Here is a 26,549-nt window from a genome sequence, read left to right as displayed (position 1 = left end):
CCCCTTTGGTCCTCCTGAGTAAGTTCCATTCCTTCCATTTGAATACTGTCCTGGGCAATGTTTGCTGCAGTAGGACAGATATTTCCGTGTGTCACTAGACTGTGACCTCCCTGAGAAATGGAATCCTGTTTATATCACCCAAATGTCCCCACCGCCTAACATAGTGCCTGACACTTGGAAGGTGTTCAATAAATGCGCATTGACTGAATCAAAGTCCAGAGCTTCTCATTAAACACTTTGCTTATATGAGTTTTCAATTTTATTAGTGGGTTTGATGAGGTAAACCCTCTGCTCACCATCAAACATAAAAAAGCAATGGATTTCTCTATTTGAATAGAGAATTAAGAAGCGACAGAAAAGGCTTCTAGCATCCTGCAGAAAAGCACGTACATATAGATTCAAGTCATCAGGAGGGAAAGGAAAATCATTCCTTTTCTGGGAAGTTCTTCAAGTCAGAGGCGAACCGCTCATTCTTTACAGAGCATATTCATAAGTCTCATCAGTAAGGCCTTCCTTGTCGCCCTTGGTTTCTTTCATCTTTGCAGGACTCCTGGCCAGGTTGTCAGGCCAGTTATAATAATAAAGAGGCTTCATTTTTTTTACATAGATACAGCAAAATAATCTTTGGAAGGTTTGTTTAACATTTGAGAAGGTCGGTCTATGGGTTCTTTCCTGAAAAACGTTGCGGGTTATTTTTGCCAACTCCCTGATCATGGGGTCTTCATCCCGAACCACTCTGTCAATAGCTGTTAAGAGCAGAAGAACCTTTAGTTTAAGACATCTCTTCCGTGTTCAAGAAGCTCTAACCCTGAAAAGCACCACCACCTCTCAGAGTGTCTCCTTCTCTCCCCTCCACCCCCAATTTTCACTATTTTGGCTACAAGCATCCAAGAAGTTTTGTCCACTATCCCCACAAAACCTCATTAAAAGAAAAATAGGAATTCTCACTAAAGATTGACTGAGTGCCTGTCATGTGCTAAGCATTCTGCTACATAGCATAAACACATATTCATGAAGAGGCTCAAGAGTACTCATAATAATGAGAAAAGTTGGAATCTGTTGTAACGTTCATCAACAGAAATCTGTGTAAAAATTAGCCACATCATAAAATGAAATAGCACACACTATTAACACAATGATTTAAACCCCTGTTTCTTGGCATGAATATATGAGGAAGTGAGTAAGTTACACCACAGTTATGGTAATTCAAAAAATTAATATATAATATCTTATATTCTTTAAAAATGTTAGAATATATATATATATATATATATATATATCTCAAAAGGATAATGTCACTATATCCAGATACCAGGCTTGTGGGAGTTATTTTCTTCTTCATAAGAAGTAATAGAGGAGGGTGGGGAAAAAGGGAAAAAAAGGACAGATATGGAAAAGAGAGGAGAAAGAGCAGGAAGAGGAGAGAAAGAAGAAATAGATTCTGAGGACCTGGAGGCAGAATTACACGGTTTGGCTTTTGCAGGTTGTCCACAGATATGTATTGAAGAAATGAGTGAAGAGGGGAATGAGGGAATGAAAAAGGAAGGAAGATCATGATATGTCAATGTCGGTTCATCAGTTGTAACAAATGTCTGCAGTGGGGGAGATGTGGATGGTGGGGGAAGCTATGCACTGTGGGGGCAGGAAGTGTATAGCAAATCTCTGTACCTTCCTCTCAACTTTGCTGTAAATCTAAAACTGCTCTAAAAAATAAAGTCTATTACACACACACACACACACACACACACACACACACACACACAAGGGAGGGAGGGAGTCTGCCACTCTATTTTCTATCCTACCTGTTTGTAAATCTGATCCTGATGAGGAAGTAGAAGCTAAGAGAGAGATGCCAACGTTCAGATGTTTTGAGGGCAAACACTATTCTTCAATTCTCTCTGGTGCAAGTGGAGAAGGGGGAGGGAAGGAAACGGAGGAAAGAAAAGCTGAAAAGGGCAAGGAAGAAAAGAAAAGAAAAGACACCCTTTAACCTAGTCTTTCCACTGACTCCTCCCTACCATCCTCCTCCTGTTCCAGGCACCATTGTAGGACACATATGTGAACTGAATCACAAGTCGTGAATTCATTTAGACTTATACATAACTTATACATACAGGTCTCATTATAACTTCAACACTTACCCTCAAGCAGGACTTCAGTTTCTTCTTTGAACAGTAAATGTTCACCCAATTTTGCCAAGTACCCTACACACAAAGTAATATTAGAGTGATTCCAAAATACATTATGAAAATGCATCCTCAAAAGATAGCTTTGATGCTATCCTCAAAGCAAAGCATCTCTTGGATTATCCTTGGAACATCTTTTACTGCTTTCAAATAATCATTATTTAATGAAACTCTTTATGGAGCTATATTTATCTGTATCAATGTGCACAAATCATAATTACACAGCTCAGTGCATGATTACTTCACTGTGAACATTTCTAGCTACCACTTAGGTCATTACATAGAACAAATGCTACCAATCCAGAAGTCTCTGTCATGCCCTTCCCAGTCTCCTCCCCCATCACTTAGAATATTCTTCTGCTCAACCTGTTGTCGAGCATTATTGTGAGATTCATCCAACTTCTTATAATGTAGCAATAGTTCATTCATTTCCACTGTTGCATATCAGGAGTAGGCAAATAAAGTTTTCTTGGAGCAAAGCCAAGCTCAAGGGCTCATATATTTATGTATTATCCATTGCTACTTTTATCCATTCTACTTTTATAGCAGAGCTGAGTAGTGTGAGACAGTAGTGGAGACCAGACAGTACTCAAGAGCTTAAAATATTTACTGTCTGGTCTTTTACAGAAAAAGTTTGCTGAATGCTGTTATATGATATTCCATCTTATGTATGCAACGTTGAAAAAAATCCATTCTGCTGCTGATGAAGAATTTGACGCTGTTATGAATAATGATGTTATCATGGGCATTCTTGTACATGATTTTGGTTTGCATTTGTATGCATTATTGTTCGGTATGTAGCTAGCAGAGGACTTACTGGCTAATGGATATGCTTATTTTCACCTTTAATCATTACTGCTAAACCAGTTTCCAAAGCGGTGTGTCAATTTTCGCTCCCACCAGGAATTATGAACATTTCCATCTCTACCACTTGATATTGTTAAGTCTTGTTCCTTCCAGTGATTCCCATGGATTTGGTAGTAGCATCACACTGTGATTTTCTTTGCTGTTTTGGTCAGGGTTAATAAGAATTTTATGTAGTATTTATTGGCCACTTTTGTATTTCTTTTGTAAAGTGCCTGTTCTAGTAAGTCACTCGCCTGTTTATATATTGAACTTTTACTTATATATTTGTAGGCGTTTTTATTCTGGGTACTAATCTTTTTAATGTTACATGCCTTACAGATGTCTTCTCCTACTTTGGGACTAAACTTTTCCATTTGTATTTTTTTTTAAATAAACTGTAGTCTTTCATTTTAATGTAGTCCAATTCACCATCTTTTTATTTATGGTTAGTGAATTTTGGGGTCCTCATAAGAAACTTTTGCTGTCTCTAGGTTATCCTGATACTCAATTATTCAGTATTCACTTCTAGAAGCTTGATTGTGTTACCTCTTGCACTTTGGGATTGTAGATCCAACTGTAATTATACTACATAAAGTAGGAGCCAAGATATTTTTTTATATCCCTGTGTAATTAACCTAGAACCATTAAAAGCAAAAACTTTCTGTTCCCATTGCTGTGCAGGGTCACTTATATAATAAGTTGTGTGGGGGGTCGTGTCTTGACTTCATTCAATCATTGTGCCATGGCCACATTACCTGAATGTATACTGTGTCCTGATATCTACCTAGTAGTATAAGTTTTCAATGCTGTGGTTCTTCTTTAAACTACCTTGGCTGCTCTCAAACTATAAAATTTTCATGTAAAACTTAGAATCAGCTTAGTTCATTTCACACACACACACACACACACACACACACACTCTCTCTCTCTCTCTCTCTCTCTCTCTCTCCCTCTCTCTCTCTCTCTCTCTCTCTCTCTCAGAGCCCCTGGTGAGATTTTGTTTGGGATTGCACTGAATGTACAGATCAATTTGGGGAGAGCTGATGTTACCATGTTATCTGATCCTTTAGTCCATAAACATCGATTGAAGTTTCTAAGACTTGTCTCAGTGTTTTCTGGTTTTCTGTGTATCTATCTTGCACCTCTTTCTGTAGTTTTATTCTGAGTTACTTGAGTTTTTTTTGGTGCTATTGTATTAGGCATTTTCAAAAATTTGATTTCCTGATTGTTTACTATTAGTATATAGAAATCCAATTGATCTTTGTATTTTGATGCTGTATCTAGAAACTTGCTAAACTTATGTATTAATTCAAAGTTTTCCCAAATTCCTTCCAGTGTTCTAAATATTTTAAAATATTTATAAATATTTAAATACTTATCTACATATTTAAAATTTTTATTTTCCTTTGTACAAACCTAGATGTTTTATTTCTTGTTATTACCTTATTTCAGTTTTGGCAACTTCTTGGCCTTTATCCTTTCTTTAAAAAAAAAAGTTTTGCAGGGGCATGTGGGTGGCTTAGTCAAGTGTCCGACTTCGGCTCAGGTCATGATCTCATGATTCGTGGGTTTGAGCCCTGCATTAGGCTCTGTGCTGACAGCTCAGAGCCTGCAGCCTGCTTCAGATTCTGTGTGTGTCTCTCTCTCTGCCTCTCCCCTGCTTATGCTTTGTCTGGGGGGAGGGGCAGAGAAAGAGGGAGACACAGAATTAGAAGGAGGCTCCAGGCTCTGAGCTGTCAGCACAGAATCCGACTTGCGGCTCAAACTAACGAACTGTGAGATCATGACCTGGGTTGAAGTTGGACACTTAACCAATTGAGCCACCCAGGCACCTCGGCCTGTATCCTTTCAAATATTTTTTGTCTCATTCTTTTTCCTCTCTCCTTATGGTATGTGTATTTTTAACCTTCTCACCATGTCTCAGTCTTATGCTCTTTTCCTATTTTTTACTTTTATCTCTTCAAACTTTGATCTTGAGGCTGACTATTTTGTTCTGACATATCTAATTCTCAAAGTCTCTTTTCAGGTCTTTCTAATCTCCTGTTAATTTTATCCATTGAATTCTGCATTCCATTTTATTATTTAATCTTTTGCATATATTAATAATTTCTCTTAAAATTTTTTAATGTTTATTTTTGAGGGAGAGAGAGAGAGAGAGAGAGAGCAAGAAGGAGAGAGACAGAGAGAGAGGGAAACAGAATCTGAAGCAGGCTCCAGGCTCTGAACTCACAGCATACCGTGAGATTATGACCTGAGCAGAAGTCAGATGTTTAGCCAACTGAGCCACCCAGGTGCCCCTTAATAATTTCTAGTTTAAAGCTCATACCTACTTCAAGAATTGCATATCCTGAATTCTCTTTCTATTGTTTGGGTTTTTTTTTTCTTGTATTAAAAAAATTCTTTCTGTATGTCTTTTTTTTTTTTTAATTAAATGTCAGCTATTTTGTACAGAATTCTGTGTAGATAATGGGAATCTCGGGGCAATTTATCTTCTCCCAGAGATAATTTATTTTTGCTTTGGCAGTTAGGCTAGAGGTGTATCTCTTTAAGGTAACCAAGGAGTTAGATATTCAAAGTTTCATTCATTATAAGGGCAGGTCTATTTCCCATTTGCTCTTACCCCTAGGGTAGACACAGGGGAATCCAAGCTGCTAACCAGGGTGTATTTACTGGAATTCCCTTTCAGGGTCAGTCTACCCTAAATTTTGTTCCTTCCGTTCAGTGAGACCTAAAATTTCTGCACCGTTTCCCAGCTTTCCAGTGACCACTTTTGCATTTAGAATTGGCAAAACCTAAAAAGGAAAATGATCCCAAATACCAGGTCTACTTCTTTAGGTGTTCTATTTTTCTGTCTGGAAGCAGAGATTGAGCCTGGGCTTTGGGCTGAACATGAAGCTCACTTAAGATTCTCTTTCTCTCTCTCTCTCTCCCTCTGCCCTTTCCCTGCTCTCTCTCCAAAAAAAAAAAAAAAAAATAGTGATTCAAAGAGCTGGAGCAAACATCTTGGACTTAATGTAGGAAACTCTATGAGAACACTTAAAGCAACAGAAAAGCTGGTGCCAGTGTCCTCACACTTTGCCCATTACATGACAGAGGAATGAACCACTGCCTTTATAAAAAGCTCCTAAATTTCTGCAGATAGGTTTTAATGCTTTAGTGTTTTGAAGCTGCTTTTGTTAGCCTCATTTTCCAAATGATGAAACTGAAGCCCTCAGAGATTGAGTTAACTTGGTGAAGGTCACATGGCTAGTGGGCGTTGTTCTGAGATGTGAACGCGATCTGATCTAAGCCCCACCCATATTTCATATTGCCTCTGCTGCAGTCAAAACAGTGATCACAAGAATCACAACAATTGATCATTTTCATAACTCAGATCATAAATCTCAAGCTACTCTTCTTGGCAGAGCTTAAACATTAAGAATAATGCTTGAAACAAAAATGTGTGTTGTGGGGTATCCTTAATTGACATGCTTTTCTATCTGCTTTATTTTATAATCCAACGCAATTCCTTTTAGAATTAGATAGAGAATATAAACAGATGAATGAAACTTCCCTGGGCTAGAGAGTACTGATTTCTCCCAACGTTAAATTGCTTCTTTCCTTTAGTTTTAGCTGGACATATGGCTGCCCAGCAGAAGTCTAGATTTTCAAGACTTATTTGCACTCTTGTGCGGCAGCATGTCTGTGTTCTGGGCTAATGATCATTTAGCAGAAGTGCTATTTGCTCTTTAAAATTTTTTTTAATGTTTTTATTTATTTTTGAGAGACAGAGAGAGAGAGCGCGAGCAAGGGAGGGGCAGAGAGAGAGGGAGACACAGAATCAGAAGCTGGCTCCAGGCTCTGAGTTAGCTGTCAGCACAGAGCCCGACGCGGGGCTCGAACCCACAAACTGTGAGATCATGACCTGAGCCGAAGCCGGATGCTTAACCGACTGAGCCACCCAGGCGCCCCTGCTATTTGCTCTTTAAAGAGATGAGTGTGATCTCTTCATAGTTTTTTCTTTCCAGTTGATTGTCATGTAGAAGAGATTGCGGGTACCTGGATGGCTCAGTCGGTTGAGCATCAGAGTCTTGATTTCGGCTCAGGTCATGTCCCAGGGTCATGAGATTGAGCCTGGGCTCCGGGCTGAACATGAAACTCACTTAAGATTCTCTTTCTCTCTCTCTCTCTCTCTCTCTCTCTCTCTCTCTCCCTCTGCCCTTCCCCTGCTCTCTCTCCAAAAAAAAAAAAATAGTGATTGAAAGAGCTGGAGCAAACATCTTGGACTTAATGTAGGAAACTCTATGAGAACACTTAAAGCAGCAGAAAAGCTGGTGCCAGTGTCCTCACACTTTGCTCATTACGTGACAGAGAAATGAACCACTATCTTGTTTAAGCCACAGCTATCTTTGGGTCTTTCTTGCACTTCAGGGATGCATTTCATTAATACAATACTATCACCAAAGGAACAAAACAGGTGGCAAAGGTTGGCAACCACCCCTGGAAATTAAATGGCTCTCCTCTACTCGTTGTGAAAATCACAAAGGAAGGTTGAAGCAGAATTTGAGGCTTTGACACACATGGCGGATTGAACAAAATGCCAAAAGGGCCCATGTGAGTGTGATCTCAGCTCCGGAAGGCGGCAGACAGGACGTACAAGCTCCATCCACGAGGGAACGCCTGTTCACTCCACACAGTCTTCTTACCAGGCAGAAGTGCAAGTTCAGCTGGCCTCCATCTTTCCCGCCAAATAATCAGAAATCTAGACACTCATGAGAAAACTCTCAAATTTTAAACATCAGCAGTTGTGATACACTACTAGATGCCAAGTGACATGAGTGTCCTCCTCTTGCCCATTAAGAAAAAAACACCCACACACATAATTCCAAGCATGTCTTGTAACTTAGGACTTGAAAAACACGATGGCCGTTGTGGTCACTGAGCGTGTAAGGTTAACTACTGGTTGACACTTTGAAGAAAGCTTTGTAAAATCGGGCTGACCCAGAAACAAAAAGTGATTTTTGCCCTGTTCTTTTTTGGTTTCTTCCTTGGTGTAACACGGTTGAAATGGCTGAAGGTAATCGGAAAGCACAAAGGGGGAGAGATGCCATAGGATGTAGTGAATATCTGCGTCCATGTGTCATTGCTGACGTGTGAGTCTATCAGAGGATAAATCCTTCCGCGAGGAGATGCCGCATTTTGATGGCTACTGCCAGACTGCTCTTCTTAGAGATGGTAGCAATTTTACCTTCTCACCAGTAATGTAGAGTGATTGTCTACTTCCTGCAACCTCACCAACACTGTCTAGCATAAAACTTTTTGATCTTTGTCAATTTGATGGATAGAAATGTTTCATCCTTTCAACATGCATCACGTTTCATTGAAGTTATGAAAATTTCATGTTTATGGGTCAAATAATGTTTTTCATGTTTAATGTTCATTTTTAAAAAAATTTTTTATTGCTTTTTATTTTTTATTTTTGAGAGACAGAGAGAGACAGCTGGAGCAGGGGAGGGTCAGAGAGAGAGGGAGACACAGAATCTGAAACAGGCTCCAGGCTCTGAGCTAGCTGTCAGCACAGAGCCCAACGCGGGGCTCGAACCCACAAACCGTGAGATCTGACCTGAGCCGAAGCAGATGCTTAACCGACTGAGCCACCCAGGCGCCCCTAATGTTCATTTTTTAAAATTTTATTTTATTACTTTTTAAAAATTTTATTCATTTTTGAGAGAGAGAGAGACAGACAGACAGACAGAGACAGAGCACAGGTGGGGGAGGGCCAGAGAGAGAAAGAGAGGGAGAATCCAAAGCAGGCTCCCGGCTCTGAGCTGTCAGCTTAGACACGGATGCTGGGTTCAAACACACAAACTGCAAGATCACGACCTAAGCCAAAGTCAGATGCTTACCCTGACTGAGCCACCCAGGTGCCTCTAATGTCCATTTTTTAATGGGTTGTCTTTTCTTAGGGATTTATAAAGAATCTTTGGTGATTCATTTGTGGTATTATCTCAATTTGGCTTCTGACTCTGTTTATAGTGGTTTTGCCCTGCAGAAATATTTACTTTTTTTCATAGTTTATCTATCTTTTCTTTATGGTTCCTAGATTTTGACCTTTACGTTAGAAAGGTCTTACCCACCCCATGACTATACAAAAAAGTTTTCCATACTATTCTAATTTTATTTATCATTATGGTTTCATTTTTAGCATTTGAGCCTTTGACTATCTGGAATTTATTTGAAGTAAGGAGTGAGATAGGAATAAAATAATTTTTGAAATTCCAGATGGTTCACCAGGTGTCCCCAAGCTATTTAAGGAAGATTCTATATTCTCATCACTGTTAGTTAAAGCCAATGATTCACTTTAAAACACTGCATGATTTGAGAGTTATTTCTGGATGGTATTTTGTTCTATTTGTTTGTCTATTTATTCTGTGTGATTTTAAGTACTATAGCTATATTAATATATGACAGAGCAACCCCCCACCCCACCACCCTGCCCCATCGTTTTTTTCTTTTGGTCAGAATTTCCTGGAGATTCTTGAATGCTAGCTTTTCCACATTATTTTTAGAATCAACATGCCAGTTTTGAAAAAAGAAAGCCCTACTGATATTTTAATTGGCATTTTATTCCACGCATAGATCCATTTAGGAAAGAAATGGCACATTTAGTTTATTTTTTAAAGTTTATTTATTTATTTTGGAGGGGCGGTGGACAGGGAGAGAGGGAGAAAAGGAATCCCAAGCAGGCTCTTTGTAGCTCAATGTGGGGCTTGAATTCACAAATCTGAGATCATGAACTGCTCAAATCAAGAGTTGGAGGCTTACCAGATTGAGTCACCCAAGAGTCCCTTAAATTATACCTTTTGAATGAATATCTTTTTGCTCTAATCATTTTTCTTTTTTTAATTTTTAATTTTTTAATGCTTATTTACTTTTGAGAGAGTGAGAGAGAGAGAGAGAGCAAGCACGAGTGGGGGAGGGGCAGAGAGGGAGGGAGACAGGATCTGAAGCAGCCTGCGGGCTCCCAGGCTCTGAGCTGTCAGCACAGAGCCAGACACGGGGCTCGAACTCACAAGCCGTGAGAACATGACCTGAGCCAAAGTTGGACACTTAACTGACTGAGCCACCGAGGTGCTCCTAATCATTTTTCTTCTGTAGGGATATCATTTATGCATATTTGTGGGGTTTTTTTTATGTATCTTCTAGATCTTTCTTTGTCCCTTAGCTTTTCAAACCGTTTCTTACTGGTTTTCATTCCTTTTGCTAGCATTTCTCAACCCTGTATCTGTTGTTCCTTCCTTAATGGTTTATCAACAATATGTATTTTCTCTTCTGCTGGTTATAGTGTACTAATGGTTATACCTTTTTTTCTTACGCTTTCCTCACTTTGAAAGTTGATTTTTCCCTGTGCTCCCATTATCCCACCATATAGTGCCCGTGTGTTTATATTAAACCTTAGATCTTTACATAAAAACGTTTTGGATTCACAGAAATATATATCATGGTTTTTATCTGGTTTGTAGAAACATTTTCTAAAATTTGTTTTTCTTATTCTCATTACATATATAACTTTGTTCACAGCTCCCGCCATGGCAGTGCTGTCCCTCATACACAAAGAAAATGTGTATTTTTTTCAGACAGACTTCCAGCTGCTACCCCATTATGTACCTTGTAAGGCAAATTAAAAAAAATGACAATTGAATTTTATTTACCAATTAAAATAATTGATGCTTTCCTCAGATGTACTTGAGAGCTTCTCAGGAACCCCAAGGTATCAGATATCAAATGTTTAATGTACTTCTCATGAGAAACAAGCTGAAAATAAAATGAAGGGAAAAAAGTAATCATTGGAAAAAGCACGTTTGTTCCTTCTAGAGAGGCTTCCAGAAAAAAAGAGCTTGGTTGCTTATAACAAATCAGGACCAATTTAAACCTTGGTGATTTCTATGAATGCACTTGACTCTTTTGTTTGTAGGTGTTATTCAGTTTGTTACGATTCCCAAGCCCAACTTCGTGTTTCCAACCTTTTCATAGCATTCTTCCAGCCCCACTTGTCTGTTGCTGCGATTCGTGCCGGTTTTCAGAGCACCAGCTCATTAAGCTGATGGCGAAGTAACCTCAGTTTGGCATCTAGTGATCTGAAATGCCGTTCCCACCTTTACCAGCATCTGTAGCTCAAAGTGGGTGGGTTGGAGAAAGATAGCCAGAGATGATCAACGTTGGGGAAGAAGTGGAAAATTTCGTTTTTTTCTGGTCTTAAGCCCTAGCTTGTAACTATTCACACGTTAACCTTTCTTCACATTCCTTCTCCCAGGGTCCACTCTTGTCCCTGCCACACCTTTACCACCTTGGGTCTCCTTTCAAGTTATTTCTAGAACTCCTAAGGGAGTAAACACCGAGGGGTTACTTACAAGATTGTTACAGAGGTTGAGCACCACCAGCTCAAAATTGTAGTATTTGTCTTTGAGCAGATAAGAGATTGACCAATTTACTCCTGGGGCACAGACTGCTAATGTATGTTTACATGCCTGTGAAGCAGAAAAAGGTCACTCAGGCTCTGTTCGTCTGATGTTACATAAAACACTATGATTCTCTGCAAAACTAGGGGAAGAAACGAGATCACAGGACTTACTTTAACTACACTTATCTCTGTGTCTTCCAAGAACAGGATCAGGGCCACCAGGCTTCTAAGAACCACACCCTCTAACATCCACGTGTACAGACTCATGTCCCTGAGTAATTCTCCAAAGTGCTGAATGGCCGTACTCCGAATGTCTTCATTGCTCTACAATATGCACACAGAAAAAAAGCCACATTTGAGGATATTACTGAGCCTTTTTTCCTTAAGCAGTGGGAGATACATCTCTCACACATTTGTATATATGTTTAAATATATTTACATGTATATATACCATATGTATATATATATACCATGTAGATATATGTACATACATACATACATATATATCATTATCATTTATTTTTAGAGAAGATTCATCTTGGTCTAAGTAGTCAGCTTTTTCTGATTGGAAAATAAATATCTGCTTGCCAAAATTCAGATTGCATTACGAAAATTGCCTGGGAGAAGTGTTTCTTACATTCAGGAAGACAGTATTTAAGAGTGCTTTAAAAATATAAATTGGAAAAATCTGTATAACCTGGCAGTAATTTCTAGTAAGGTACTTAAAGTAACCATTTTGTGTATTCAAATGCTAGAGGCCTTTGCAGATTATCAGCGAACACCAATGGGAACTCTTTGCATATTGGCATTAGAACCAGGTTTCTAAGAGCTTGCTTGTGCCGAATAGGAAGGTTACGGGATTATAAAAAGCTAGGAAAGAAAAACTGTCAGTCAAAAAAGAGGTTAATCTTTAAAAATATAGTATCACTTCCTATTTTTTGTTCATGATTTCATCATTTGGTTTTCCTTTCTGTTCTCAGGAATATATTAGATATATTCCCAACAAAATACAAATGCGTAGTATGGCTTTGTATGTTGCTTCCCAGAGGTTAATGAATGTGGATCAAAGTGAAAACCTAAAGTAATGGTCATCGAATCATGTCCTCGAGGCCAGAAAGCTGACCTAAACAGGAAGAGCAGGTAGCATTTAAGGAAAGCAGGGTGATGAGGGAGGCTGATGTAGAGAGGGCTCTGGCCTCTCTCTGAGGGGCCATCCTGCCCCCGCAGACTGTTGCCAAATGGGTTTGTGGGTTCCAGTATTCTCAAATCTCCTGGTATTTCATTTACGATTCAATTTTTCTGTGAGAAATCTCCCAGTTTAAAAATAATGGACTTAGACTGTTTGAAAGTCAAATTTAACACACCCGCAAAGTGCATTTATCTGTGAGTTACCCGTTGTCTCCTTTGTCTACAGGAAGATATGCTAACCATTGAAAGCCTGTCTGGACCAGTGGAAAGAGCTCCGATGTGCCTCACACATGATGAAATCCCGGTTTTATTGCCCACAGATTAAGCTTGAGCAAATTAATCTTTTCTATTCATATGGAGAAACACAGTGTCATAGCTTCACTGATACACAGTATTTTTCAAATACTCTACATCCAAGGGATGACTTAGGGTAAATCAATATTTGGTACTTTTCTCTTCTTTCTGAGTTTGCCTCTTTTCATTTGGTTTGGTTTGATTATTTTTAAAGTTTAGTTTTTTTCCCAAATGATTTCATTTTGAAAATAACTTTTTACATGGACTTTTTCACTACTTATTAGTTGTGTGAACTTGGCCAAATATTCATTTCTCTTTGCTTCATTTTCCTTACATGAAATTAGATAATTGTAATAGAGTTGTTTAGAGAATTAGATGATGTAGTCCATGTAAATCTTTTAGAAGAGTGACTAGTACTTAGTAAATGCTCAATAAATCCAGTTACCATTATTGTTACAATTATTATTACTATGTTCTTATGAAAATAATTTTTGCCACTAAATTACTTTTTTATCTATAATAATATATGCCCTTCTTCAATGAAATCTGAATAATTAAGAACCTATTAATTTTGGCAAAATAATTTTCTCTGAAATAATTCTTTCGTTCACAAACCACTCATAGAAGTGTTTAAAAATAAATAGATTCTTCATGCCATTCTCCAGGGCATACCAAAATGTTGTTGTTTATTAAAATATATTGCTTTTTCTAGAAAACATTTACTATACAAAATGATAATTTTCAAAATGCACAACTTTTTGATGAGAGACCTTTTCCTTAGAGTTTTATATGATAATAACAAACACACTTGGGGCATTATACATGTCCTCTCTAAAGCCCATAATACACGTGCCACTCTCTCTATTTTACAGGTGGAGATTTCACAGCTTATCAGAGACAGAACAGGAATTTGAACCCAGGGAATCCAGACCCAGAGTTAGCCAAGATACAGCTACTGAGCTACAATTCCTGTTTCATCCAAAGGCAGAGGCTATTTTTTGATTCTCTTTTCTTATGGGCCAACTTTTCCAGGTTCTCATAGTTGACTTACATATATATGTAACTACATATAGAGAGACGGTACTTATTTGACTCATGCTGTTATCTCTGGAAAGATAAGAGAAATGGTGCTTTGCACAAATGACTCTCTTGTGGGGCTTCAGCTTAACTGTAAAATCTAATCGATGTCACGTATGTAACTGTAACTCACGTGGTACATCAGAGGGGAGTAGCTGGAAGCAATCCTAGTGCACAAAGAAGAGTAGGTCAGCTTGTCCAGTTTGTCTAAAAGTTTTCTAAGGGTGAGTAAGGCCCACATTACAACAGTCTCATCTTTTGAGAGGAAGGCATCCAAGATGCATATTAATAAGCTGCAGACGTTTTCTATCTATACATACAAGAGGAAAATGGTTGGATTTTAGAGCTAGAAGGAGACTTGAGGTAGCATTTGGTACACACACCAGCGTTTGGGCAGCGTGCAGGGGTGTGGTGGGGTTGCCCCCACAAGGTCAATCATCACATTGTCAAAAATTTTGTAAGCTGATTGTTAAAACAGACTCTTAACTCTAGAGAACAACCTGGTGGCTGCCAGAGGGGAGGGGTGTGGGCGGATGGGTGAGATGAAGGGGTTCAAGAGCACACTTATTGGGGTGCCTGAGTGGCTCAGTTGGTTAAGTGTCCGACTTCGGCTCAGGTCATGATCTTGTGGTTCACAAGTTTGAGCCTCACATTGGGCTCTGTGCTGACAGCTCAGAGCTTGGAGCCTGCTTCAGATTCTGTGTCTCCCTCTCTCTGCCCCTCCCCTACTCATGCTCGTTCTCTCTTGCTCTCTCTCTCAAATATGAATTTTTTAAAAAAAAGGGCACACTGATTACGATGAGCTCTGGGTGACATATAGGATTGTTGAACCACTATACTGCGCACCTGAAACCAACATAGCATGGCATGTTAACTACACTGGAATTCAAATTTTAAAAGTCATGATTAAAAGCCAAGTTTTATAAATTTATAAAGAAATAAAACAAAGGTAATAAATCCTTAAAACTTCTCACTTCCTATTTCTTCGGTTCCATTGAGCTTAAGTACACATATCATATCTGTATGGTGAGAATATTAAATTGTGATGTGCTACTGTATATTTCTCCCCAGTTCTTTGTTTAATGACGCCCCTTTGAGAACTTGACGTTAGCCGTGTTGAGAGTGCATACACCAGAAAAATTGGTGTTATTTCTAGAGAGCTGGTTGTGAAGCATTCATCAGCACACACGAACAGCGTGACCTCTAAACCAGGTGCCAGTGGCTTGTGTGGGCTTGAGAGCCATTGAGCTGCTGAGCCGAGGCACAGGAGTCAGAGACAGCAAATTATAAGGCAAGGAGAAAGGTAAAAAGTAGACACCAAAGAAGAGAAACAAAAGCTGGAAAGAAAAGAAAAGAAACACACAGATACCAAAAAAAATAGCCAGAGACCTGACATCTGGCTAGAAAGTTGTCTTTACCAATAGATCATATGTGATCTCCACCCAGCTCCCTCTCCTCTGTTTCTCTCTTCCTCTTCTAGATAACCTTGACACGGAATCTTCCTTTCAGTTGTTAATAACATTGCTAGACAAGGCAATAAATAACTCTGATTACTAATAGAATGTACCCTGACATGTGTGATTTATTTAAAGTAAACAGACCATGGCTCATTTCTAAATGCAAAAATGGGTGCCCATTGATAGGCTCCAGGTTTTCAGAGACTATGCTTAATAGATAAAGAAGGACTTATTATTACACTTATTATTAAATCAACCATGATTTATGGAAACAGCATAATTCCATTATGCAAGGGATTTGGGACCGATGAAATAGGGGATGGGGATTACAGAAGGCACTTGTGATGAACACTGGGTGTTATATGTAAGTGCTGAGCCAATAAATTGTATATATGAAACTAATATTACACTGTATGTTAACTAACTGGAATTTAAATAAAAACTTTTACAAAAGGAATTTATAAGAGAATTACAAAATGTAAAGGGAATAGATTCAATCTTCCTGGAAAGCATTAAGTATTCACATGACTCCATAGGAAACAGTGTAAAAGACAGTGGTTCTCAAGTTGAAACTGTATTAGAATCACTTGGAAGAATTTCAAAAACACAAGTCGGTGGGTCCCACCTCCAGGATTCCTGATTCCACAGGCCTGGGTGGGGCCTGGCAATTTGCATTTCTAAAAAGTTTCTGGGAGACGCTGATACTGCTGGCTCAAGAGTCATACATAGAGAATTATTTTTTTTACGTTTATTTATTTTGAGAGAGGGCAAGAGAGTCAGGGAGGGGCAGAGAGCGAGGAAGAGAGAGAATCTCAAGCAGACTCTCCACTGTCAGCACAGAGCCTGACTCGGGGCTTGAACTCACAAATGTTGCAATTATGACCCAAGCCCAAATCAAGAGTCAGATGCTTAACTGACTGAATCCCGCAGGTCCTTCCTAGGGAATTACTGATATAAAATATTGTGTAAGTAAGTGCTCATACTTGGTGTGGTTCTGAGAAGATGATGCTGCCAGGTCAGACTATTCAGCAGACTTGACTTGAGCAGAAAAAGGAGACAAATGTGAATATGTGTGGGTGACGGAGGAACGTGCTGTGAAGCATGAAAGAAAGATTTTAAGCAAATGCTCCAAGATAGGACTTAATGTGTTGGCACATGTGTATGTTGGAGGGGAAGTTAACTTACTGTGTGCGTGGTTTCGATGGTAAGAAAAGATTTAGTGAAGGACAATGCTGATCAATTCTGAGGGCAATGAATGATTTTGTGGGAAAAGTATAAACAAGGTCATTACGTTACTGAATTTACTTACCACACAGCTTCTATTCAACCCAATTTTCTTGCTGATAAAACATCAGGTTTTAATCTTGATTTAGCTATTAGAAACCGAGAAATATCATGTTTTACCAGTGAGGAGATTGAGCAATATGGAATCCCAGGTTGACTTTGATGGTGATGGCATCACAAATCACACACACACACACACACACACACACACACACACACACACACTCATGCAAACCTCATTGATAACTGGAGCCATGTTGGCAATTTTTTTGAGGCTCAGTTCGCTAACGGTAGGATTGGAATCATTGACCCAGTTTCTGAAGAGAACCAAAAATTCTTCTGGGAATGGGTCCTTGAAGAAGTGGTTCAGAAGCTGAAAGAAAACAGGCAATAAGTTCATAAGCAGAGTAAAGGCCGATGCACGATTTCTGCTTCAGTCCTAAAAACTCAGACATTCTCAGTAAAGCTGTAGCATAAATCTCACTAAAATTCCAAATGCTTATATGCATCTCTACACATGCTTCTGTGTTCATGATTTCTGAGCTCTCTGGAAGGAGAAATAGCAGTCATAATAGGAAATAAATGTATCTATATCTATCTGCATATGTCTACAGTTGACCTTTGATCAACACGGGTTTGAACTATGTGGGTCCACTTATATGCAGATTTTTTACACCTCAGTACTATAAATGTATTTCTTTTTCCTTATCATTTTTTAAAATACCATTTTCTTTTTTCTAGCTTACTTTACTGTAAGAATACAGTATATAATACATGTAACATACAGAATATGTGTTAATTGATGGTTTATGTTATTGGAAAGGCTTCCAATCAACAGTAGGCTATCAGTGAATAGGTTTTGGGGGGAGTCAAAATTATACGTGGATTTCTGATGGCATGGGGGTCAGTGTCCCACCTCCCATGTTGTTAGGAGGTAAATATATATATTAACAATTTTTTTCCTCTCCATTCTTGAGAGCCTAGTGACTCAATTTAAATTACCCCCCTCTCCCAGATTGTAGTTCAGTGGGTGAGTTTCTTAACAGCGAATGGTTCTATATACTCAGAGGCTGTGCCTACCATGGGCCAGGCACTATGCTAGTAAATAGATACAGTAGTGAGCAGAACAGTCTCAATCTATGACCTTGTGGAGCTTACAGACTAGCGAGAGAAGCTGATACTGTACAATGATGCTATAGTACACTGTGTGAGTTATGATACTTTTTTGCCAATGAAAACAGAGTTGACGGAGCCCCTGGATGGCTCAGTCGGTTGAGTGTCTGTCTTCGGCTCAGGTCACGATCTCGTGGTTTGTGGGTTCAAGCCCCACATCGGGCTCTGTGCTGACAGCTCAGAGCCTGGAGTCTGTCTTCAGATTCTGTGTCTCCCTCTCTCTCTGACTCTCCCCTGCTCATGCTCTCTCTGTCTTTCTCTCTCAAAAATAAATAAAACATTAAAAAAAAAAAAGAAAACAGAGTTGCTAATTGTGATCAGTACTAGCAAAAAAAGCCACAAGGTGCCACAAAATCATTTAAAGGATAACTGAATTTGTAGACTGAAATTGGAATGGAAATTGTTATTTAGATTTGGACTTGAAAGCAGAGTTGGCATTAGCTAGATAAGTGTTCGGAGAAGATAATCTCAAGGAAGGTAACCCATGTGCAAAGGTCTTGTGGTAGATGAGCAGGTTGTGTTTGAACATCTGAAAGAAGGCCAGAGTTATAGGATGAGAAGGGAAGAGAAGACTGGAAGGTAGTGAGGCTGGAGGGCAGGCAGGGATGTAGAGGCCAGTTTATGGGGTTTTAGTCTTGAACAGCTAATACCCAAGATTAAGATGTGATTACCACGAACTTTTATACTTCTAGTAACTAGCAGCCAAAATATACATATTTTAAAAATGTCTACGAGACACAAGTGACAGTATAACAAAAAATATTTCAAGAATTTAAAATATGACTAAGACAGGTCAAGTACACAGAAAAATAGAGAGCAAGAGAGCAAAAGTGAGAGGGGAAGAAAGACCATTTTTTTTCTTTCAATATTCCAAACAACTTTCACAGAAATTAATGATCAGATAAAAAAAATCAATAACTTCCCTAAAAAAATGATTTAAAAAACACCTTTAAAAAATCATGATGTATATAAGAAAAGGAGAAACCAAAAAGAAAGTGTAAATGGAAGAAAAAAGCCTATAAGCACCTGGAAATGTAAGAGAATTCTCCCTTTTGTGGATCAAAGTTGTAAAACGCAGAGGAACTCTAACATGTGACAAAGATTACTGCAGAACAATGAAAATAATGAAAATGGAAATAAAATAGATGTGCACATGGTGGTTGGAAGAAAATGCACAACTTGACTTTTCTTGAAAAGAAATGTTAAAAAGGAATAAATTATTTATTTCCTGAAAGTATGAGAAGTAAAATATCACAAGAAATAAGAACATACTAAAGGAAATTGATGTAAGAAAAGAATAAAGAGAGAAGCAGGGGTTATGACATTGGGAAACAGAAAAACAGTGGAATCAATCAATCTAACAGCTGTGCTGGGGGTGGGGGAAAGCATTATAACAGACAAATTTTGACCAATATCATATTAAAGAGTAAGAACAAAATGAGCAGTAAGGGCGTGTGGAATAGATTAAAATTTAAAGAGAATATTGGATATTCTCTGTGTCAATGGTTCTTTTTAAAAAATTTTAATATGTTTTTATTTATTTTTGATAGACAGAGAGAGACAGTGTGAGCAGGGGAGGATCAGAGACAGAGGGAGACACAGAAGCTGAAGCAGGCTCCAGGCTCTGAGCTAGCTGTCAACACAGAGCCCAATTCAGGGCTCGAACGCATGAACCGTGAGATCATGACCTGAGCCAAAGTTGGACGCTTAATCGACTGAGCCAATGTGTGTCAATGGTTCTTAACCAGTGATGTGCACTAGGATGCTCTGTGGTGGCTTTTCTTCCTTCCTTTTCTTTTCTTTTCTTTTCTTTTCTCTTCTTTTCTTTTCTTTTCTTTTCTTTTCTTTCTTTCTTTTTTTGTAATTTTTATTTATTTGAGAGAGAGATAGAGAGAGAGAGAGCAAGCATGAGTGGGGGAGAGGCATAAAGAGAGGGAGAAAGAGCTTTCTAAGCAGGTTCTGCTGAGATTTGAGGACCCAGTGTAGGCTCTAACTCACAAATGGTGAAATCATGACCTGAGCTGACGTTGGGACACTTAACAGACTGAGCCACCTTGGTTCCCCTGAGACCACAGTTTTCAATATTACCTATGCTAGGGCTTTGTCCTAGCCATGAGGCAAAGAAAATTAGACAAATTAAAATAGCTTAGGAACAATGGAAGACTACTAGTTATTGATTCTTAATCCTAAATAGGATCAAAGTTAATTCTTTTTGAGTGATCACTACACATCAACACATAAAGGCATGTTTTCTATATATAATTAGTAACTCATCTGTGGGTGATAATTTGTGAATTATGTGAATGTTGTTCTCCAACAGCCTTTCACCTAATGATTTTAAAGTTCATTGATAATTTTCTCTTTATTTAGTTGTCCCATTGGGACTTGCAAAGTGGTGATTTCCTACTTCTAGCATTCCCTCTATAGTTACTGGCTGGCATCTCTCTCTCTCTCTCTCTCTCTCTCTCTCTCTCTCTCTCAGATCTCCAATATTGAGCACCACCAAGGATTCAAGCATTAAAAAAATTTTCTTCCCAACATATTACAATTATTTGCAGTTGTTCCTTCTTTTGATGCTAAATTTTGGCCAGTAGGAGCCCTTTCAAGTTGACTCGTGTCTTTTTGACATGACTTATCTCTTTTTGCACACTTCTTGGCTTGTGGAAAAACTAGATCTTTCAGGATTGTCTTATCTTTTTCTTGACCCCTGAAATCAGCCATTTCTTCAAGGAGACGGGGTTCCTTTTAACAAGTAATGATATTTAGCAAACATCAGAAATGGATCCTAAAGAATACTAATTGCTATTGGAATATCATCTTCTTGGCCTTTACTTGAACCAAGATATATTCTTTTTTTTCAGTCATGAGTTCATTTTGACAATGTTGATATATTGAGTTCAAATCTAATATAACAGAGTTTATGTTAGCTTTTTAGGGTATTATGTGTTCCTCATCTTTCTCTTACCTGGAAAAACTTGGTGGCAATAGTATTAATATATATCCCCATTTGCTTTCTGCTATATAATGCATACCATAGTCTTAAAATTTATTGATACATACAGTATCACTAAATATCTTGAGTAAAAGTGAATACTTCTTTATAGATTTTTTTGTCCTAAGAATATATTTCACTAAGGATGTATAGTCAAAACATATGTCCATAAGTTATTTTATATCCTTCACAGATGTGTGTATTTGAGGGAGAGAGAGAGACAGAGAGGGAATTATCCAATTCCCTGAGAAAAACACTAAGATCATACGAGGCAAAAGAAAGGTCAGATTATTCACAAAAAGGAACTTTAAGGGCCAACGTAAAAATACAAGATTCAGGAAAGTAATTTGAATGGAGATAACAATATGGTATCCTTATTTTTCATACAACAGGATTATATACTCAGAAAATCCAAGAGAATTAACAGAAATGTTATTAGGATTACTATTAGGGCATAAGAAAGTAACTGAATTTAAGACAATACAGTCTAATTTTCCTGAAAATTTAGCAATAATGAGCTTGAAAATTGAATGAAAATGGCCATAATTGGAGAAACAGTATGGAGGTTCCTCAAAAAATTAAAAATAGAAATACTATATGATCCAATAATTCCACTATTGGGTATTTACTCAACGCAAACAAAAATACTCATTCAAAAAGATACATGTGCCCTTATGATTATTGCAGCCTTATTTACATTAAGGAAGCAGCCCAAGTGTCTATGAAAAGGTAAAGAAGATGTGGTGCATACAAAGCGGAATATTATTCAGCCATAAAAAGATGAGGTGTTGCCATTTGCAACAACACAGATGGACTTAGAGGGTATAATGCTGACTGAAAGAAGTAAGACAGAGAAAGACAAATACCATATAATTTCACTCATATGTGGAACCTAAAAAACAGAACAAACAAATAAACAAATTAAAAGAAGAATCAGGTTCATAAATACAGAGAACAAACTGATGGGGGAGAGGGATAGACAATATGAGTGGAAGAGAGTAGGAGATACAGGTTTCCAGTTACGGAATAAAAGAATCAGTAAATCATGGGAATAAAAGATACAGCAATGGGAATACAGTCAGTGGTATTGTAATAATGTTGCGTGATGGTAGCTAGCACAGCATCACGTATAGAGTTGTTGGATCACTACACTATACACCTGAACCTACTGTTATATTGTGTGGTTGCTGTCTCAAAACACAAAACAAATACAAAAACCTATACCCAAAGTGAAATTTAATAAGGATACATTTGAGAACCAAAACAAGGAAGCCACATTTTCACTAACAGTTTAAAATAATATAAACTACTTAAGAGTTCCAGAATTAATAAGTAAGATTTATGTGAAAATGACAAAATATTGAATAAAAAAAGAGAAGTGAAAATATTATAAAAATCCCAAATATTCCTAAGAAGCTCATAGCTTTAATTTAACTGAAATCACAGTTTCAGTGAAAGTGTTTTTCCTTTAAACCTGGCAAAATTATTTTAAAATGTAACCAGAGGACAAATGCTAGGCAGGACTAAAGACATCCTGAAGAGAATTTAGGGAAAGTTGTTTTGGAAGATATTAAAGTTTATTGCAGGGACGCCTGGGTGGCTCAGTGGGTTAAGCATCCGACTTCGGCTCAGGTCATAATCTCATGGTTTGTGGGTTCGAGCCCCGCATTGGGCTTTGTCTGACAGTTCAGATCCTAGAGCCTGATTCAGATTCTGTGTCTCTCTCTCCCTCTGCTCCTTACCTGCTCATACTCTGTCTCTCCCTCTCTCAAAAATAATCATAAATTTTTAAAAAGTTTATTGCAAACTGCCACAATTTCATTGTGATACTTCCACAGGAGTGAAAATATAAATAGAGCCTAACAGTGTGATTCAGAGAGACTCTACTATGGGTGTGTGTCGTGTGTTGTGTGTATGTACATGAAATTAATAATAGAATTCATAAAGGTACTATCACCAGTGAGTAACGAATTTAAGGCATATTCATTAAATGATGCTGGGATAGGAAGTTAACTATTCAGTGAAAACTAAAGCTAGATCCCACTTTGTGGTATACCATATAAGCTTCATGGGAAACAACATTACATGTAAAAATTTATATAAAGATGAACAAATGATAAATTAATATTTATAATCTCTTCAGCCACAGTAGATTTTTAATGCTTAATTTTTATAAACAAATTCATGTTCCATAAACAAAATTAAAAGGCAAACAAACTGGGCACTGATTCTCAACAGGCATTATAATCCAATGTATAACACACTTAATATCCTTCACAAATTTCTATGTGTGTGTGTTGTAAGAGAGAAAGGGAGAGAGACAGTGACAGGAGATCACACAATTCACTGAGAAAAACACTAAGCCTTTAATAAGCAAATGGGCAAAGAAGAGGTTGTGTTGTTCAGATTACAGAAATTTAATTTATGAATGATTATAGTTTTAAAATGTTCAACCCTCTAAAAATTCAGAAACTGAGGCCAAGTCAAATCACTCACAAGACATCACATCCACCTCTGAAATTGGGAAGGTCATCGATCAATAACAGCAAGAGGGCAGTGGGCTGAGTGCACCCACAAAATGCATGGAAGCGCTGGTTGGCAGCACCTTCCAGAAATAAGTTTGTCAATAAAAAATTCCTGGCCTTGAGAATATTTATACTCTTGTTTTTATTTCAGATTCTTGGAGTCTCTTAGAAGGAAGTAAACTAAAATAGTGAAAGTAAGACACAAAACATGTAAACTTGATTGTTCCATAGATCCGTAGAAAATTAGAAATAACATGTATAAATTAATGGCAGAAGCATCAATAGTGCTATGTTAAGTATTGCTGGCTGACAAGACTAAAATAAGGTAAAATACAGGAGAAGCCAAGATGGCAGAGAGGAAGGGAGCTCTGTAAACTCTGTCTGCCCCATCTATTGAACTGAGCAGGACATTACTTTCATCTGCAAGAGCAGAAGGAGAAAATACGGAATCCAGAAAGAAGACAACCTCAAAGATACCTAATGAGTGAGTGCGAACTGGGGAGATTGGAAAATGGGCCAGCACGAGACGGGCAGGGGAGGCGGGAGCCCCAGCCCAACACAGGGCAAACGCGCGCAAGAGCCTGAGAGAAAAAGGGAAGGGACAGAGTGACTGAACACGCTTGTAGTACTGTTTCTGGGGAAGCTTGGCCACGGTTGGAGAGAGAAACTCACTCCATACATAACTGCTGGGTAGCCTGAATCCCGAACCCAGGTGGCACAAGGGAAAGAACAACTTCCAGCCCTACACCATCTTGGCGGGGAATCAGGGGCCGCCGCTGCAGCAGCATCAGGGGCGCTCACTTTGATCTCGGTTTTGGGAGTGGGACCATGCACCTCATCTCCATGACGCATCTCACCCCCAGCATTGGCCGTGCAAATCCCGAATCCCGAGTACCAACAGAGAAAAAATAGGGCCCACACCTATGTGATCCCGGCAGGGAGTTGGCGGCGGTGGAGGCCTGGGCACATGCTGAAGCTGCAGGAGCTTCCAGCTCATTTCCAGCAGCGCACAGTGCCTTGGGCAACAGCTGCCCGAAGCCAAGAGAGACTCATTTCTCCCACAATACGATCGCAATCCCGGCTGGGGGTGGGGACTCCGCAGTTGGGTCTGTGAAGGCACGCATTTCACCTCCTGCTGAGCATCTCACCTCAGTCAGGGGCAGCCGAAATCCCTGCCTGAGCCAAGACAAACTGATTCTTCCCCCTAAGAAGCCAGCCACCAAAGCAAATACATCTCATCTGTGGTAGCATAAACATGCATGGACTGGAACTTTGAACCGAGGCAGGCCTGGAAAACACAACTCAGCTCAACTGCAGCACAAGGAGATGGGACTCATTAGAGTGGCCTACAGTGCATAGTTCAGCGGAGCTTGGCATGACACCATTCTAATCTCTGCAGACACCAAGGCGGAGCCTCTGACAGCAGCCTCCGAGACCTACCACACCAAACCACGCCTATCCACAAGGGGGAGCTGCTTCTTTTTTTCTTATAAATTTTTTTTTCTTTTTTTCTTCACTTTTTTCGTAATTATTTCTTTGTTATTATTACCTTGTTTTTTTTACTTAATTCTTTTAAATTTTTACTCCTTATTTTTCTTTCTCCTTTCTCCCTTTCTTTTTCACCTCCTTGCAATCCAGATATATTCTCCTGAATCTCATCCTTACCTCTCCTCTCAACTGGTCATACACTTTTAGACTGTCCACAGTCCTTTGTTGTCTCCGACCCCCTTTTATTTACTTTTTATATTTTTAATATTTTTAATTTTTTTTACTTAATTCTTTTAAATTCTTACTCCTTATTTTCCTTTCTCCTTTCTCCCTTTGTATTTTCACCTTCTTGCAATCCAGATATATTCTCCTGTATCCCATCCTTACCTCTCCCCTCAACTGGTCATACACTTTCAGACTGTCCACTGCCCTTTGTTGTCTCCGACCCCTTTTTATTCTTTTCTTTCTTTTCCCTTTTCTCTTCTATTCATCTCTTTCCTTTCCATTTTCTTTCTTTTCTTTCCCCCTTTTAATGTGTTTCTTTGTTTGATTTGTCTGTGTGCCTGGGTGCTTCTGTTCCCTCTGTGTTTGTCTGTCTGTTTTCCTTCTTAGGGCTACACCAAGAAACAAGCCAAAGTGTGCATGACACCAAGTCCCAAATATTGCTGAGTAGGGAAATAAAACATTCACAGGCACAACAAGAGAAACCGAGAGACACCATTAAGAGAATATTTCCTGAAACGACAGGCCCTGGACAGTCAATAAGCCTCCTTTAACAGAGAAATATTAACAGGTGCACAGTGCACGAAGAGCTTTCTAAAGGTGACAAGAGACCAGAAAACTAGCAAAAATGACAAAACGAAGGAACTCTCCCCTGAAGAACCTCCAGGAGGAAGTCACAGCCACAGAACTGCTCAAGGCAGATCTAGACAACATACCGGAATTTAAAAAACTTGTCATAAAATTAATTGCTGGAGTTGAGAAAAACATCAAAGAATCAACTGAGACAATGACTAGGGGCCTTGAAAATAGGTGTGATGAATTTAAAAAGGCTATAGATGAGGTGAATAACAAACTGGAGGCAGCCACCTCAAGGATTGACGAGGCCAAGAGAAGAATGGATGAATTAGAAGATATAGTTATAGCAAAAGAGGAAGCTGAAAAAAAGAGAGAGAAATTAATCCAAGAGCAGGAAAGGAGAATTCGAGACCTGAGTGATACAATCAAATGGAACAACATCCGTCTCATAGGAATTCCTGAAGAGGAAGACAGAGAGAAAGGGCCTAAAGGGATACTAGACCAAATTATAACTGAGAATTTCCCAAATCTGGGAAAAGAAATAGACATTCGAATTCAAGAGGTACAAAGAACTCCCTTAAGACGTAATTTGAATCGGCATTTGGCAAAATGTATCATAGTGAAACTGGCAAAATATAAAGATAAAGAGAGAATTCTGAAAGCAGCTAGGGAGAAAAGGGCCCTCACATACAAAGGGAAAGCTATCAGAGTGGTTACAGACCTATCTAATGAAACTTGGCAGGCCAGGAAGGAATGGCAGGAAATCTTCAATGTGATGAACAGAAAAAACATGCAGCCAAG

General features: G+C 38.7%; 1 protein-coding gene across 1 annotated transcript in view; it reads right to left on the bottom strand.

The window, feature by feature from the left end:
- Nucleotides 1-236: 236 nt before the first annotated feature.
- MROH9 (maestro heat like repeat family member 9) overlaps nucleotides 237-26,549 on the bottom strand; it is an 84,770-nt gene continuing 58,457 nt past the window's right edge. The window contains exons 16-22 of the mRNA XM_029933068.1: nucleotides 17,008-17,145; nucleotides 14,165-14,341; nucleotides 11,644-11,796; nucleotides 11,423-11,539; nucleotides 10,724-10,826; nucleotides 2,142-2,204; nucleotides 237-746 (exon numbers count right to left, since the gene is read on the bottom strand). Of these exons, the coding sequence (XP_029788928.1) occupies nucleotides 475-746; nucleotides 2,142-2,204; nucleotides 10,724-10,826; nucleotides 11,423-11,539; nucleotides 11,644-11,796; nucleotides 14,165-14,341; nucleotides 17,008-17,145 (1,023 nt within the window). The 3' untranslated portion in view covers nucleotides 237-474. The remainder of the gene's footprint in view (nucleotides 747-2,141; nucleotides 2,205-10,723; nucleotides 10,827-11,422; nucleotides 11,540-11,643; nucleotides 11,797-14,164; nucleotides 14,342-17,007; nucleotides 17,146-26,549) is intronic.

Source organism: Suricata suricatta, chromosome 3 (assembly GCF_006229205.1).
Source record: "Suricata suricatta isolate VVHF042 chromosome 3, meerkat_22Aug2017_6uvM2_HiC, whole genome shotgun sequence".
NCBI classification, from domain to species: domain Eukaryota; kingdom Metazoa; phylum Chordata; class Mammalia; order Carnivora; family Herpestidae; genus Suricata; species Suricata suricatta.
Note: the sequence above shows the minus strand (reverse complement) of the source record. Positions and strands in the feature narration are given on the sequence as shown.